The following is a 16,798-nucleotide window of genomic DNA, read 5'->3' on the forward strand; positions in this document are numbered from 1 at the left end:
AAGATGCTGTCTTAGATGTGATTGTGTAAGATGTTATTGAATTGATACATCAAGTTGCTCGCTGGTGGTTCAGCTGCGGCTCTTGACTTGGATGCCAGAGCAATGCTCAATACAGCCATCATACGAGATGAGATTTCACCATCAAGACCATTGATGTTCAAACCCAGGAATCCTCCGCAAATAATCAAAGAGGCAGTGTTTCGGGCCACAGCACCCCGGTGCCAGCCTACAGTTGAGATCCGCCTGTTCGGGAGGCGGCTCTGGAGGCCGCGTCTTCCTCCAGCTTCCCCTCCACACTTATCTCCAACCCCAACCCAACGTTACCCAGCCCAAAACAAAAGTCCCACCACGCTCATCCCTCAGATCCCTCTGCCGCTCTGCACACGTGTCAGTCGAGACTCGAACTCCCCAGACTCCTACCGACTCTACCGGCACCGCCGCGTACGAAAGACGCCAGTCAGCTTTGCATGCCGCAGTCGTAACGACCATGGCCGACATCGATGTCGCGCCCACCTTTGGCGCCGAACTCAAGGACGGCTTCAAGCCCGCCAATGCGTGGGCTGGCCACGGCATCGCCTGGCTCGAGGACATTCAGCAGTTCTACCGCGAGCGCTCCGCCATAGAGAAGGAGTACAGCGGGAAACTGTCCGCGCTGGCTAAGAAGTACTTTGACCGCAAAAACAAGAAGACGAGCCAGCTCAGCGTCGGCGACACACCAGCCATGACCCCCGGCTCGCTGGAAAGCGCGAGTCTGACGACGTGGTCCACACAACTGAACACGCTCGAGTCACGGGCGGCTGAGCACGACAAGTTTGGGAACAATCTCCTGTCGCAAGTGGCCGAGCCCCTCAAGTACTACGCCACGCGCTTCGACGAGCTGCGGAAACGACACGCCGAGTACGCCGACAAGTTGGAGAAGGAGCGCGATCACTCCTACGCCGAGCTCCGCAAGACCAAGGCCAAGTACGACGCCGTGTGCCAGGAGGTCGAGACTCGCCGTAAGAAGTCCGAGTCGCACTTTGACAAGGCCAAGGCGCAGAATGCCTACCAGCAGCAGGTTCTCGAAATGAACAATGCCAAGAACTCGTACTTGATCGCCATCAACGTTACCAACCGACTCAAGGAGAGATACTACCACGAATATGTGCCCGAGGTCATGGACAGCTTGCAGGATCTCAACGAGTTCCGTGTCATGAAACTCAACGGGATTTGGGGCGTGGCCACAGCCCTGGAGAGCGCGATGATGAGGTCAAGCCATGATATGATGGAACGTCTCGGCGGGGAGATCAAGCGCAACGCTCCGCACCTCGACTCCATGATGTACATGCGCCACAACATTGGTGGCTTCAGCGAGCCCGCCGACAAGACATTCGAGCCCAGCCCCGTGTGGCACGACGAGCCGACCATGGTTGTGGACGAGATGGCCACCGTCTACCTGCGCAATCTGCTTTCGAAATCAAAATCGCAACTGGGCGAGTTAAAGCGCGACGTGGATAAGAAACGCCGAAACGTGGAGGAGGTCAAACGGTTGAAACAGCGCGTCCGCGAGGGGACGGAGAAGAAGGACGAGGTCGAGGTCGTGCGCTCCTTATTTGCTCTCCAAGAGACGCTGCACGCCGTAGACCGCGATCGACTGACGGCCGAGGTAGAGACGTTCACCATCACCAGCGCCGTGGGCGACGTCACGCTCGGCGCAAAGAATCACAACTTCAAATCACAGACCTTCAAGATCCCCACCAACTGCGACCTCTGCGGGGAACGCATCTGGGGCCTCAGCGCCAAGGGGTTCGACTGCCGCGACTGCGGGTACACGTGCCACTCGAAATGCGAGATGAAAGTGCCCGCCGACTGTCCGGGCGAGCAGAGCAAGGACGAGAGGAAGAAACTCAAGGCGCAACGGCAGAGCGCGGCCAACACGATGCTCAAACCGAGCGCCAGCACCGGGTCGACAACCAACGTCAGCGAGGGGCCAGAGCTCAGTCGGTCCAACACAATGAACTCGCTCAGCTCACGGGCCGCCTCCCACCACGGACAACTAAGTCCCCCAGAGGAGACTCCCCCCGAGCAGCCACGACCGAGCGTAAGCAGCGCGACCAGCGGAGGCGCCAAGAGGAATCGCATTGTTGCGCCTCCCCCGGCCGCCTATGTCACCGACGGAGGCGGTCTCAACGGGAGCGGCTCCAGCGAGAAGAAGGGCAAGATGCTGTATGGGTTCGATGCCAGCGGGGATGGCGAGCTCAGTGTCAGTGAAGGCAGCCCGGTGACCATGGTGGAGGAAGACGGTACGTTTCTCCCCCCCCTCCTCCCCCTTGTGACTAAACCCCCTGTTGTTGACCGTGTCGGCTAACTACCTCCGCAGATGGCTCCGGCTGGGTCAAAGTCCGGTGCAACGGCAAAGAAGGGTTGGTTCCGGCCTCGTACGCCGATTTTACAGCTGCACTACCGCCTACGCCATCCATCACAACGACGCCGGCCCGACCAGGGAGCACATACTCCACATCCACGACGGCCTCGTCAGTTGGTCCGGCCAAGAAGAAACAAGGACCGGCCGTGGCGCCAAGGCGCGGCGCCAAAAAGCTACGCTATGTCGAGGCTTTGTACGAGTACACGGCCACCGGCGACGGGGAGCACAGCATGGTAGAGGGCGAGAAGTTTGTCCTCATCAAGGAAGACCCCGGAGACGGATGGGTCGAAGTGGAAAAGGCCGGTGTGACGGCCAGCGTGCCGGCGAGTTATGTGCAGGTTGTCTGAGTCTGCAACATACTCTTTGCATGATGCTGGTGGTGAGCATCGGAAGCGAAGCACGCGCGGTGGTTTTCTGGGTTCATGGGACGGTGCATATCTGTAGGCATGACATGGTGTTAAAGCAAAAAAGCGTGCGCGCCTGGCTGTGTTGACTACTACACACAATCTCAAATCATCGATTCAAATCTCCTGCCCTGTGCGAGAAGACAATGTTGGGAGCGTAGGCGGCGACTCGAGCCGCCAGCAAATTGAGATTATCATGGGCGTTTTCCCCTTTCCGTCCGTTCTATAGTAATACAAATATCGTTTGTTCATCATACACCCTGTCTGTCCGTTGTCCCGCAAATAAAAACCACGGCACCCAGGTCGTAATCCATGGAAACACCAGTACACTCAGGGTCCTGCCCTATCCCGAAACGCCATTGTAGAGTTGAGGTATATGCTCTTCTGCCGGAACTTAGAAAAGCTGAAGAAAAATAACAATAAAACGCCGAGCTGATAAATCTATAAAGGGCGTGATGTGTCCGTCGTCGTATGAAGAGAGGCGATGTTGGCAATAAGGAGATTCGTAAAGGAAAAAAGAAGGAAGGCGGACTACTTGTCCACGATCTCAGCCTTCACGAGATCGCAAAAGTGGAAATAGAAGACAGCGCGGTCGCGGTCAGTGCGGGCGACGCGTCCTATAACATTTGCGCCGTCGGTGCACTGAGACTGGGGTGGCTCATGCCACTACGCAGAGCCTGCTGCAGCTCAGCAATCTGCGCCATGAGCGACAAGCTGTCCGAGTTGCGCTGCTCGAGCTCACGATCCTTGTCCTCGAGGTCGCGGTCTCGCTGCTCCATCTTGGCCTCCAGTTCCGCGACGCGGTCGCACAGCCGCTTGTTCTCGTGACGAAGCCCAGCCATCTCGTCGCCGGCGCTAATATCACTCGACCGTCTTTTTCGTTTCGATCCGGATTTCTCGCTCTCGTTGTCAACATCGGCTGCGGGAGGGGTAGGTATCTCGGCTGGCGGCGTCGCCTGTCCCGTACCGTCGGTATGCACGCGTCGCAGATGCTCGTTGAGGTTTTCCTGTCGCGAGAAGCCCTTGCCAGTATGCCTTTTGCAGTTCAGGTGAGGGCAGTTGAACGTCTGTCGCGGTCCGCCATGTTTGCCGTGCACCTCGCGCTCGTGACGCAGTAGACCACCCGAATACGTGAAGCCAGGCAAGGCTTCGCAGCCCGCAGCCTTGCATCGGTACGGCCGTTCGTGTTTGTCCATGTGTTTGCTGTCATGATTAGCAGCGCTCCAAGAGACCAAAACAAGGAGTTGCTTACTTCCACTCGCACTTGCGGCTGAACGCTCGAACATCATCCTCACAGTCCTTTCTCGGGCAGTGGTATTTGCCATCCTCGCCCTTGCGCACATCGCGCGCGGGCTTGATCCTGTTGGACACACGCCGCCCGCGTGGCTCGACACTTGAGTCCTCCTCAGCCTCTGGTGTCGGCTCCGCGGTGTCGACAGTGTCGTCTGGCGCGGGCGCGGTCGTTTGCAACGGCGACGAGAAATCTGCGGGCAACTCGACTATCGTTGGCGAATGTCTCTCCTCGATGATGATATGCTCCTCCGTTACAGGCATCTGTTCGTCGCCCATCGCCAAATGCTCATCTCGCACTTGTATGTGGTCGTTCATCAAGTCGACCTCATCGCCCATGACGTCGCGCTCCTCCGAGAGCATGCCAGGCTCGGTTGTGTAGTGACTCAAGTGATCCATGTCATTGTCAGTGAAATGCTGATCGTCGCGTCCGCCGTCGAGATCGCTGTATGCCGAATCGTTGAGAAAGGCGCGCGGCTCGTAGGCGACACTCATAGTGGGCGAGTGCGGCCCAGGCGCCACAGATGAGAAGTTCGGATTCGAAGCTAGACGTGAAGATGGTTTGCTGGCGCAGAAAGACCGGGGCAGCTGAAGGTGCCGAGTCGCACGAGGTGGTACAAAATCTGGGCGAAGCGAAGGTTTGTAAAGCCTTTGAACAGTGAGGTGCGCTTTCGAGCAACTGCTCCGAAGATGACGGATCCCGCAAACACGCGCGCAGGTGATAGCCTGGAAAATCACGGTCTGGAGGGTCGGGATGGAGGATGGGTGATGCCGGCGCCAACCAGATGAACTCGATGCTTAGTCAGTCGGGGTCACGTGAATGGGTATCGGGTGGGCGTTTATCAGAGTCTCAAGTTGTAACAGTGATAAATTCATTGATGAATTCCCGACTGCCCCTGTTTATAAACACATTAGCCAACTTTTTGAGTGCTCTAGGCACCAAGCTGCTTTATGCCCGGTGACTCGAGCGTGAGAACAAGGCGCGTCTTGCGGCGAGCAGACTCTTGCCTTCGTGACTCATCGCCCACGAAGCCGCCGTGTGCATGGTACGTGTAGCCACCATGAAAGTGCGCATGTGCTCCCATACGCAAGGCAGCATCGACGACGTCGGTTATAAACCAGGCCCGGACTCACGTGGTCTGTCACGATATGCAGGCCGTTATGTTGAACGCGACTGTGTCTGAGACATCCGATACCTCCAAGACGCTGTAGCAGATTGAGATGAGGTTGGTGTGATTGTATGTCATTTAGCAAGCGCTCATTGCACTCTCGAAATCACAAGATCAGTAACCGCATACGCGCATCTGTTATGCGTTGTGCAGTTTTCATTCTTTGCGTCCAAAGGGAGATTTATGAGTTCCTGCATAAGGTAGCTTTTAGGGTATAAATCGTCCAAGGATATGGGGCCTGGGCCCTCAATAATAGTCCCATGAACACCTCCATGCTGTCGCAACTCACGTTCCAACTTCCATGTAAGGAACAAATCAATGGACAATATGTGAAGGATGGAGTATTCAAGTTTTGCAGGTGTCATTCTGAGAAGGGATTCACGGAGTCTCACAAGTTGTGATCGCAAACGGATTTGGTAAGATGCCCTACTGAGTACAAGTACTAAGTCCTTGTCCGTACCAGTGATAGAACGCGGGCATCGCGACTGAAGCAATTAGCTGTCAATTAAGAAACATCATCCAATAGGGAACTTAATCGCGACAACTCAATCGCAAGCTCATGGCACCATGCCTAATTCATCCGTGACTGGCCGCGCTCGGCTCGCTCGTGGACTTCGGCTGAAGCTCCCCAACAACCCACCAATGTCCTCCGTACTGGGCATTTTACCTCATCCCGAAAGCGCTCCCCCACGTAAAATATTTAACTGTCTCCATGTCTGCCTCTGATTATCTTTTCCTCTTCAACTTCTTTTATCCATTCGCTGCTGCCTTTGCTCTTATCTCGACAGGTCTCTCCCTTTGTCCTTTGTTCTCTGCCTCCATACCAATTCGCTCCGATTCACGCCAATTCACTAGGCCAGAAAAGCTTGTCGCACGCGCTTCCATTGCTTCCAAGCTCAGTATGGCCTACGCACCAGACAAGCCAGCAGGTGTGGACTCGGCAGCGGACAATGTCACCGCGTACCCCCTAGATGCGGAACGTGCTCAACAGGCCGTCGACGACTATGATGTTGCAACAGTCGAGCGCGTCTACCGCAAGCTGGACCTGCGCATCATCCCCGCCTTCTGGGTCCTATACTTTCTCTGCTCGGCCATTCGCTCCAACATTGGCATTGCGCAGACAATGAACCAGGATGCGGGGCATGATCTCATGACGGTGCTCAACCTCACGCCTCGCGATACCTCGCTTGCGCTGGCCTTGTTCTACGTGGCATACGTCATCTTCGACTTTCCCTCCAACTTGGTCATGAGCAAACTGAGCCCCCGAGTCTGGATGGCGAGAATTGTTTTTGCGACGGGCGTTGTGGGTGCTTGCTTTGCCGCAGTCCAGGATGCATGGAGTCTCAAGCTTCTGCGGTTCCTGCTCGGCGTGGTCATTGCCGGCATGTGGCCGGGTATGTCATACTACCTCACCCTCTTCTATCCGCCGTCACGCACTGGGAAGAGGATCGGCATGTACTTCACTGCCGCTCAGGTCTCTGCGGCCGTGGTTGGCCTCGTTTCTGCTGGCTTCCAGCTCATGGATGGCCTGGGTGGTCTCGTCGGCTTCCGCTGGATGTTTCTCATTTACGGTCTCGTGGCGATCGTCTTGAGCTTCATTCTACTCTGGTGGCTGCCCGATCGTCCCCTTCCGCCGGGCCAGGTCCGTGAGCGCAAAGGGCTGTGGAAGTTTCTTCCGCCCTCGCCCGAAGCCTTGACTGGCCAGGATGCTGTCGTCCACTACCAAGACCTCAAGCGTGTCTATCACGCCCGTCCGTGGGGTATCAAGGATCTCGGTCGCACGCTCCTCGACTGGCGTCTCTGGCCTCTGACGCTGATGTATTTCGGCGTCGTCGGTGTCGGCATTGGCACACAGCTCTATGGCTCGGTCATCATTCGCTCGATCCAGCCCACTGCCAGTGGCATCGAAATCAGCCTACTCTTCGCGCCGATCTGGATCATGGACCTCATCGCCATTCTCATCTTCATGCCCATCTCGGATCGCTTCCATCGTTATCGCGCCTTCATTTTCTCCGGTGCCGTTTGCGTGCAGATCACTGGTCTACTGATTGTCGCCTTTGCTACAAACAACGGCTGGGCCCGTTACGGTGGTTTGTTGATGGTCGGATTTGGTCTTGGCCCCACCGTCCCGAATTGCATGGCCTGGACGAACGAGATCTTCCAGCGTCGCCACGGTGAGGTCGGCGTTGCGACGGCCTCAGCCCTGGTATCTGGCCTCGGCAATCTGGGTAGTGTGACGAGCACCTACGCTCTCTACACAGGCTGGCCGGAGGACGCTGCTCCTGGCCCTTATCAGTACCGGCGCAGCAACTTCACAATGATTGGCATTCTGGTCATGAGCATTGCCAGCTCTTTTGCCATGATGATTCTCCTCAGGATCTTTGGCAACGAGCCAAGCACCAAACTCCACGACGCCGAAATCGATAGCGAACTGGAGGATGGCGCGGCACGCAGAGAGAACCAGCAGCGCGGCTTTGGGCTCTCAAAGTAACAGCGCTTTGTTCCGACCTTTTTTCTTTCTTTACGGATGCTACTTTTAATCTTTCTACAACAGCACTTGGAGTGCACGGCCGGCGTCTACTTTTGGATATGGAAAAGCTCACTGTCGCCTGGACGAGTCAAACAGACCTTTTGACAATGCTTCTGCGCTATCAATAAGGTGTTTGCTCGTCCATCAGTGGCACATCAATGATTTTACGACACACATGATACCCCCCACAGAGTTTTTATTCGCTGTCAGACGGAAGGATATCCGACAGCGACAGTGCTTCTACGCCATCGCTGGGACGGCGTGTTTGGACCGAGCGCCTAGTTATGCCGACGACAATGCTGTTGCGCTATCGTCGGTTCCTGAGGCCTCGTGGGAGTTTTGATTTATGAGTCCGCGGACTCACGAGGAGGAGGAACATTGCAGTAATATATAATGTTTCCAACTCTCTCATGATGTAATTGTGTCCCATCCACGACTCACCTCTTGTGTTACATCCTCACTGCCCACGTCCTTCTCATACTATCGTATTGTCGCGCCTTGGGCTACTTGCTCTACTAACCTATATTTGTTTCAATTGAGTCTATCAAGGCATGGCGAGTCTAGTATCCGAGCGTCGCTGATCTAGAAATTCTGCTTCTCTTGTACAGCGCCAAGGGACAGAATGTTCCTAACCATCTCATTGAAGGCAGACATAGCTCGGGACAAATCCAGTCTGTGATCGCGGCCGGTGCAGAAGTAGTCTAGTTCAATTGCCCGTCAATATGGCCTCCCATGATGAACACAACGGCCCACACAGCATGGCTACGAATTCCCAGTCGAGCTGTGCGCATCCGGCGAAGATAAGGCACCCCTTTACGACGCGTTGTCAATAAAACTCCAAGCCGGCTACGCGGCACATTGTTTGTCTCAGTAACCAGCCCCGCATCACTTCCACTTCCAATGCCCCAGATGTGTGGGGGAAACCTACCATATAGCCGACTCGATTTCAACGCAGACTGCTACCGCCCATGACGGCTCTCTTCGCAACTCGTTTTAAAATTGGCTGGCCTGAAGACTTGAAGGCTGTATTTCTTTGAGCATCACCGGTTTTGCTATGGTATCTTCGCTACGAGGCTCGGCGGTCAGGGTACTGCGATCAGTGCCGTGTATCGCTCACAACATCCAGCTTATGACGAGGTCATCAATCACCTCCTACCGATTATCAACCCAGGCAACAATCCAGAATGGCACCCTCAAACACATTCGCATGTCAAGCACCTCAACTTCTGAGCTCCCCTTGGATGGCATAACCGTTGTCGCGCTTGAGCAAGCCATTGCCGCCCCCTTCTGCACACGCCAACTCGCCGAGCTCGGCGCACGGGTTATTAAGGTTGAGCGTCCTGGCGAGGGGGATTTTGCACGAGCATATGATACCCGTGTCGTAGGGCAGTCATCGCACTTTGTCTGGACAAACCGATCCAAAGAGTCGTTGGCGCTGAATGTCAAGGATCCCAAAGATTTCAAGGTTCTGAAAGCCTTGTTAGCAACAGCCGATGTCCTGGTCCAGAACCTGGCGCCTGGCGCCTCAGACAGGCTAGGCCTAGGATGGGACAGATTGAAGGAGGAAAATGACAAGATCATCGTGTGTGACATCTCGGGGTATGGAAGCCACGGTCCTTACACCCACAAAAAGGCATACGACTTGCTTGTGCAGAGCGAAGCTGGTCTCCTCTCTATCACGGGCACGCCCACCACACCCGCCAAAGTAGGCATTTCCGTGGCAGACATTGCCGCAGGCACTGCAGCTTTCCAGAACATCCTCGCCGCGCTGCTGAAGCGAGCTAAGACCGGCAAGGGCTCCAGAATCGACATCAGTATGCTCGAGAGTATGGCTGAGTGGATGAGTTTCCCCATGTACTATGCGTATGAAGGACAGGAAGCGCCCAAGAGGGCGGGTGCGGAGCACGCGACAGTGTATCCGTACGGGCCCTTTGAAACAGGTGGCGGAGGATCTGTGATGCTCGGCATCCAGAACGAAAGGGAGTGGGCAAAGTTATGTGAGATTGTGTTGGGTGATGCCAATCTCGCAGCGGATGAGCGTTTCAAGAACAACAGCCTACGATCGCACAACCGAGCGGAGCTCAAGGCGATCATTGTAGACCGATTTTCCATGATGACCGCCGAAGAGGTGCTTGTCAGGCTCGACGAGGCGACCGTGGCGAACGCCAAAGTGAACGATATGAAGAGCCTATGGGACCATCCGCAATTGAAGGCCCGTGGGCGTTGGACAGAGGTTGATACCCCTGCCGGACGGGTACCAGCACTTCTGCCGGCGGGAGTGGCAACCGCCGCGGATGCAAGGGTTGGACCCGTTCCGAAGGTCGGCGAGCATAATGCGAAAATCCTCGAGGAACTGGGCATGTGAAAGGGAAGAGTAACACAGCCCGGCCTGGATGCCATCCGGGCGCTGCTGAGTGGGCCCTCATCTGCCATCTCAAACAAGTCTAGGCGCCCGCCCGATAAGGACATGTCATTGAGCGATTTATTGCTGTACCGAGTTTCTGCTAGATGGAGCCACGTGTGTTGGCGCCATCTTACCTACCTTACCTTACCATATCTGAGACTGTGATTCGCGCACGAGGTGACGCTAAGCACCAGGAGTGGTGAGATTGCATTTCTCTATCTTGGATTCCTGGCCTAGAATACCTACGTAGTCCATGATTCATCTGCACAATGCCCATGGCTGTGCCTTGAAATCTTCACTTGCCTGGTTTCTTCTAGTGCAGCCCACTGCTTGGCGAGTCAACCTGAATCCACTCGGCCGTTCACCGCCCAGCACGAACTCGCAAAGTCTCGACCCTCGACCCCGTTCTGCTCCATGATATCCACTTCCTAGACAATCCAGGGTCTCAGATCCAATAATGCCCTCAGGGTCCAACCGGGGGCCGAAAATTCAACAAGCCTGGAGCAATGAGGGTCCCTGTCAATCAACCCCTTTCTGCCCGTCTGTCCAATAGCAGTTCGGCACGCACGAGTTTTGTTGAGAGTCATTGATATCGTCGCCTTTTCTCGGGACGTTTTTCTTCTTCCTCTTCGTTTTCCCTTCCTCTCATCACTCCGCAGAGCTATTGCCCACCATGATTACCACAGTCACCGCCCGCACACAGACTGAGGCGCCTACCAAGAGGTAACACTGGCTCTGGCAGGTCTTGTTCGCAACAGTCCATGTGCTAACATACGGCAGCCTGACCGCCGACCGCGTCTACCCCGACATCAACACTCTTCGCAAGGCCATTCCCAAGAAGTGCTTTGAGTCATCGGCGCTCATCTCGCTCTCCTACCTGCTTCGAGATGTGGTCATGATTTCTGCCCTCGGCTGGGCAGCCATCACTTATATCCCCGCCATCCCTGACTTCACCCTGCGCACCGCCGCCTGGATCATCTATGGATTCGTACAGGGTCTGGTCTGCACTGGTCTCTGGATTCTGGGTCACGAAGGTGGACACGGTTCGTTCTCGCAGAACAAGCTGCTGAACGATGTTGCTGGCTTCTTCTGCCACTCGGCCCTGATGGTGCCCTATTTCTCGTGGAAGTTCTCCCACCACCGCCACCACATGTACACTGGCCACATGGAGAAGGACATGGTCTTTGTGCCCCGCACAAAGGCGGAACACAAGCAGAAGAAGGAGGCTACTCACTCCAGCCTTGAGTACCTGGAGGACACCCCCATCTACCAGTTCGCCACTCTTGTCTTCCACCAGGTCTTTGGCTGGATGGGCTATCTCATCTTCAACATCTCCGCTGGCAAGAACTCGACGCAGGGCAATGGCGTCAGCAAGAGCCACTTTGACCCCTCTTCGGTTGTCTTCCGTCGCAGCGAGGCTCCCTTCATTCTGCTCTCCGACATTGGTCTCATGACCACCGCTTCCGCACTCTACTACCTCTCGACATATGTCGGCACCAGCACCGTACTCCTGGCGTACTTGCAGCCATATGTCTGGGTGCACCACTGGCTGGTGGCCATCACCTATCTGCACCACACCCATGTCGATGTCCCCCACTTTGACGCCGAGAACTGGACCTTTGTCAAGGGTGCCAGTGCCACGGTTGATCGCGAGTTTGGCTGGGTCGGCAAGCACCTTTTCCACGGTATCATCGAGTTCCACGTGGTTCACCACCTTTTCCCGTAAGTCTAGCTGCTGTACTGTCCTCAGTGCGCCACTAACATCCGCACAGTCGCATTCCCTTCTACTACGCTGAGGAGGCCACCGAGGCCATCAAGCCCATTTTGGGCGACCTCTACCACCGCGATGACCGCTCATTCCTCGGTCAGCTTTGGTCGTGCTTCACGACCCTTCACTGCGTCGACTATGATGAGAGCAAGTACGGTCGTGGCGCCATGAAGTGGGTCACCAAGAAGACCGAGTAAGCATGATGATGGCCTAGCGAAAACTACGGCGTGCATAGAGAACGGCGTTTCTGAGATTTGCGTACACGGAATAGATTTTGATAGACATAGACAATAGATAGAATGGTCGTCTGGGCACGGGCGTGTCAGACGAGCCGGGCATCTTCGGTACTATTAAGAAGCTCATTCAAACCCAAGTCAAATGGTCGACCAGTGACGACGGCAACTTCTTTTTGCTGCTATTGTTTCTTTACCGAGCCAGACAATCAATAATAAACCGACAAACTTAAAGTGAAGCTGGGTGCGCACGATGGCGCGGTGCTGAGGAGCGCATGCATGTCTTGCAGCTCGACGAATCAACTTACACGCTTCCAGCTCTTCAGCTCGGGGCATCAAAAGAAAGGGCTAAACCAAGTAGGACCGATCCCCCCGCATGGGGTAACATGAGCAAAGTCGGCAATCTCGGCGTGTGCGGTTACGCGAGTTGGTCGTTGTGCGGAGGCATCGGCTTCGTTCCCCTGATGCCATGACTGCCGCTGCGTGACGGCGTGGGGCTCTCGGGGTCTCGGGGCTTTCGCGTTGCGCTGGCTGTGCTGGCAAGTCGTGAGTAGCCTCTTGAGATTCTCAAAATTGCTAGGTGCCAATAAGGGCATCTCGAGTCAGAATGTTATGCTTATGTGATGAATGAACCTTGTCACATAGCGCAGTGTTGTTGTCACCCTCTTCGTTCCGGCCGCCCAGGACAACGCCCACTGTGAGGGAAGTGCTCTGACGATTTGGGACTGGAAAGCTTTGAAGGGGCCATCGTCTTGTACAAATATACGAACAACTCGACCGAGCACGAAGTGGAAGAGTACGCTTAGAAGAAGTTCGGTGATGTATGTTAGTGAGTAGAATTTTCTGAGAGATGCCCATTTCCACCATCTTCAGGGCCGGCCGCCTGTCTGTCACATAAAGCGCCTGGATCCAGTCGCTACCTTAATTATGATGTTTGAATGACATTTCAGCAGGGTTTTTTTTCGAAGTGACTTTAACTCTATAAAGTAAGATGTTTTGAACTTGAAGATACAACCGGGGAGTAGGGTATGTAAGGCCACACGGGACAGCCCACGTAAGGAAACCATCAAGAACAGACTTGACCTTAAGTGATTTTGACGCTCGTATTCTAGTGTAAGACTGATTTTCTGTTAAGTTCGAAACATTTGATAAAATCGAGCTGAACGTGCTGCCGCCTTGAAATGTCGCCTAATACGACTTCCCGTGTGGACGCGATGCCCAAAGCTCTGATGCGCGGGTGACCACACACTTGCGACTGGAGCTCCATCTCCTCAGCTAATAAAGGCAGCTTCCCCACAGCCCGCCTTCAGTCAGTCTGTCGCCATGACACCTTGAAACATCATTGACTGGCTCGCTGCATGGACCCGATCATACGATCATGTGTCGGTCAGACGCGTCGTCTCCAGTGTCTCCATCTTTTGAGATTAGATCTTGCTTTTAATTGCTCGCAAACGATCTTATCAATCAGTACTTAAAACCCCCAGTCCGACCTCGGCGTTGCTACTGCGATCCCAAACGAGCGCGATCGTCAACGTCTCCCAGCAGCAACGCGTGCTTATCGCGGTCGTCGCGTTGCTTATCTCACCATCGCGTAGCGCTCTTGTTCTCGCCGTAAATCCATCGCGATGGCTCGTTTTTTTGAGCTGAATGCTGGGGACGCAGAACACGATCAGCCCTCGCTGGTCGAGCAGCGGCTTTGTACGAAGCTTGACGACGTCACTATGCGGAGCGATGCCAAATCCACCGACGAGCAGCCACGAACTCGCAACATTGTAACAGAAGCCTTTCAATGTTACCCGTAAGTACACATTGACTATGACTTCGCATGGTTCAAGTGCTGATTTCGAAGGATCGTGCATGCTATTGTATCAAACATTGACCTGAATACACTCGACTCGCTCGCTCGCGCCTCGTTCTACGTCCATGCTTCTCTCCTTCAGTCACGCTGTGTGCTTATTTCCTCGACATTGCGCTGTGTTCACGAATCCGCTCCCATCGATGCGTCGGAAACACTGCGCTACCGCGCTCGCGCAGGCAACTGGTTCTATATGGAGGACGGGCGATCCTACAATGGCAAATCGGGTCATTGCGCCCGAGATCTCGTCGGCCAATGCAGGAGGTGCGATACGGTGATTTGCAGGAATTGTGCGATCAAGCCGCCAGCGCCAGTCACCCTGAAAGAGAGACACAGAAGGCTGTGTACAGCTTGCACAAAAGCACCACTTGCGACTCTAGCGAAGCCACCATTGGATCCTCGCCTTCCATTGTCATCAGAGTATATACAAAGAGCGCTTTGCAAGTGCGATAGCGAGGGGGTTTGGCTCTGCCAGCCTTGCGGGAGGAGCATCAGGACAGCGGACGGCGAATACCAGCGGTACGCACGACGCCAACCAAGCATACTGGGAAGACGGCTAACCGGCATAGCATCTGGCGTTGGAGAAGCCATTATGGCGAAGTGCTCGGCGGACTCGGTACAGGGATCGGAGATGGTGATCGCGGTGTCATCTGTGGTCGCGAAGAGGATTGCCTAGCGGCCAAAGAGCACGAGACCCAAGTCGACTGCGATGCAGCGGACGCCAAAGACTACCCCGTGTCGCCGGTATGGGCTGAACCTTCTCCGCCCACAACCCCTGAACCAACGCACTTACCTAGCCCCTTGGAGACATTGCAACAAGAGGAGCGAAGAACGCCGAGTCCTCAAGTGAGATGCGGATATGAGCGACATGAGGTGGAGGGCATCGGCGGTGTTGTTAAAAAGACACTCGTGAAGATGGTCAGGGTCGGGGCCTGTGTCCCTGAATGGGAGGATGAACGAGGCCTGAATGGGAAGCCCCTGAGCCGCGAGATCAGGGGCGACTTGCGAAGTTGGTGCGGCTGGTGCTGGCGCGTCGTACCTGGCAAGAACGATAAATGAGAGCATGAATCAAATATACATGTTATGTAATGTGGTAAAGAAAAACAGAATGCATCCATGATATACAGGGTAACTCCCAGAGCCTTGTATGCCGTTCGCCGTCTGATGATACAACACGCCTTCATACAACATTTTCGCCCAAAAAAGCTGATGGTACAGCACGCTTCTCATCCAACTCCTTATATCTCGCCCCGATACATCATCTCCGTCCGCATTTTCCGCTCGGCCTTGGCCTTGAGCTTTGCGGGACCGTACCTCGCGATGCGTCTCTCCTCCTTGGCCTTGAGCCACTCCAGGTGACCCTTTGGCGGGGGCGCGACGGTTCGCACAATGATCGTGGAGCAGTCAAACTTTCTTGCCAAGGCCGTGACGGTCCATGTCAACGGGTCCTCTGCTCGCAATTTCCTCATCTCCTCCATGTGTGCGGGTGTGAGGTGATACCGCGCCTTCTTGCCCTCGTTCTTGTTCATCAACGGAGGCAGTTTCTCCGTGGTCTGTCCGCCGAGACCGACAAGTCCTTGTGCGCTACCCTTCATGGCGCGCATGCGTGTGATGGCCTGTCGACGCGGGTCTTCAGGTGGGAGGAAGATGAATGGCGTGTGGAAAGGTGAGGCCTCGGAGCTAGGGGGATTGTAGATAATTTGATCGCCTTGTGACGCGTTGCCATCCCGTGATGGAAGAAAGGAGTCGTGAGGGGCGATTTTGAGGGATCGTTTCGTCCGGGCGGTGGTCTTGTGAGAGCGGGTCGTTATTAAGGGGATGGAGACGGGTGTTCTTTTGAGGAGCAGCTCAGCGGCTGGACGAGCGAGCGCGCGCATATCCATCATGGCGAAGTAATTGTAAGGAGAGCGTAGCTCAATTAAACATGATACGGTCGCTAGGGCAGAATGAAGTGGAAGATAATGCAAATCGGGTCGTGTGCCGCTCGAGAGCTGGGTAGCAGCATGAGGTTCAAAAGATTCTGAGGGAAAAAATCGATTACCTAAGATTAGGATGCCAGTCACCTGATCACGTGATGTGACCCGCGCTCAAGCTGCAGCTCCGTCTCTAGAGTCTAGCAGAACAGCACTTGGCATTTAGTTTCCAGGGACCAGTGACGTAGCTCGAGGTCAAGGTGATAGACGACGAAAGCTTCATGATAAATGTGTTTGTTTGAGAGCTCTCGGCAAACGCCCGGTGGTATTGTTCCAAATGTCCAGTACTACAGAACAGCGAAACCAAAGCGCGCAGATGCCGAGAATGTTGAATGAAGCACGGTCAATGTGAGCCGGCAAGCTTCGGATATTCTGAGAAATATATCGCAAAGAGATCATCTTCGTCAGTCTTAAGATATTGGAATACGGGTGCAATGATATCACCGTGCTTCGGCGGTTGCGGATGCGCGTGATTCTAGCTGCAGCGCATGATGTGGGCGCGCCTGAAAATCGAGGGGCTTCCAGTCCAGTCGCGAGTCGTCACGGGGAGGTTACCTGTCTAATGGCTTCCAAATTGGTCGATAACGACTGCCTGTGGCCAAATCTGTACCTTGCTCTATGATCGTGGCCGAGGGGAGGCTGTCACGGTGGATATGCCGGCTTTTGCATGAGGTTTATGCACCACCAACAAGTCAGCTGCATCATGTGAACAGTGAAAAAGATGTAGGAGATCCTCATCTCCTCCTTCCCATCCCTGGCCGCGCATTG

The 16,798-nt window shown here is 54.8% G+C and overlaps 6 protein-coding genes across 6 annotated transcripts; 4 read left to right on the top strand and 2 right to left on the bottom strand.

Moving 5' to 3' along the window:
* Nucleotides 1-487: 487 nt before the first annotated feature.
* On the top strand, nt 488-2,751 carry J7T54_004645 (uncharacterized protein; the record flags this gene model as incomplete). The annotated part of the gene is made up of 2 exons (XM_051503321.1): nt 488-2,282; nt 2,360-2,751. 2 exons carry the CDS (start codon nt 488-490, stop codon nt 2,749-2,751), a joined length of 2,187 nt encoding a protein of 728 aa, XP_051364955.1.
* A 674-nt stretch (nt 2,752-3,425) lies between these two features.
* On the bottom strand, nt 3,426-4,593 carry J7T54_004646 (uncharacterized protein; the record flags this gene model as incomplete). Its single annotated transcript, XM_051503322.1, has 2 exons — nt 3,426-4,011; nt 4,061-4,593. 2 exons carry the CDS (start codon nt 4,591-4,593, stop codon nt 3,426-3,428), a joined length of 1,119 nt encoding a protein of 372 aa, XP_051364956.1.
* Nucleotides 4,594-6,168: 1,575 nt separating this feature from the next.
* On the top strand, nt 6,169-7,758 carry J7T54_004647 (Vitamin H transporter-like protein; the record flags this gene model as incomplete). Its single annotated transcript, XM_051503323.1, has 1 exon — nt 6,169-7,758. The coding sequence occupies one exon, from the start codon at nt 6,169-6,171 to the stop codon at nt 7,756-7,758; it is 1,590 nt and encodes a 529-aa protein (XP_051364957.1).
* A 1,246-nt stretch (nt 7,759-9,004) lies between these two features.
* J7T54_004648 (Succinate--hydroxymethylglutarate CoA-transferase-like protein) lies at nt 9,005-10,162 on the top strand (the record flags this gene model as incomplete). The annotated part of the gene is made up of 1 exon (XM_051503324.1): nt 9,005-10,162. The coding sequence occupies one exon, from the start codon at nt 9,005-9,007 to the stop codon at nt 10,160-10,162; it is 1,158 nt and encodes a 385-aa protein (XP_051364958.1).
* Nucleotides 10,163-10,874: 712 nt separating this feature from the next.
* Nucleotides 10,875-12,166, top strand: J7T54_004649 (delta(12) fatty acid desaturase; the record flags this gene model as incomplete). Its single annotated transcript, XM_051503325.1, has 3 exons — nt 10,875-10,924; nt 10,982-11,923; nt 11,974-12,166. The coding sequence occupies 3 exons, from the start codon at nt 10,875-10,877 to the stop codon at nt 12,164-12,166; spliced, it is 1,185 nt and encodes a 394-aa protein (XP_051364959.1).
* A 3,129-nt stretch (nt 12,167-15,295) lies between these two features.
* J7T54_004650 (Neugrin) lies at nt 15,296-15,943 on the bottom strand (the record flags this gene model as incomplete). Its single annotated transcript, XM_051503326.1, has 1 exon — nt 15,296-15,943. One exon carries the CDS (start codon nt 15,941-15,943, stop codon nt 15,296-15,298), a length of 648 nt encoding a protein of 215 aa, XP_051364960.1.
* Between the last annotated feature and the right edge of the window lie 855 nt (nt 15,944-16,798).

The sequence above is a fragment of the Emericellopsis cladophorae genome (genome assembly GCF_022114955.1).
Source record: "Emericellopsis cladophorae strain MUM 19.33 chromosome Unknown NODE_5_length_938552_cov_118_678949, whole genome shotgun sequence".
Taxonomy (NCBI): domain Eukaryota; kingdom Fungi; phylum Ascomycota; class Sordariomycetes; order Hypocreales; family Bionectriaceae; genus Emericellopsis; species Emericellopsis cladophorae.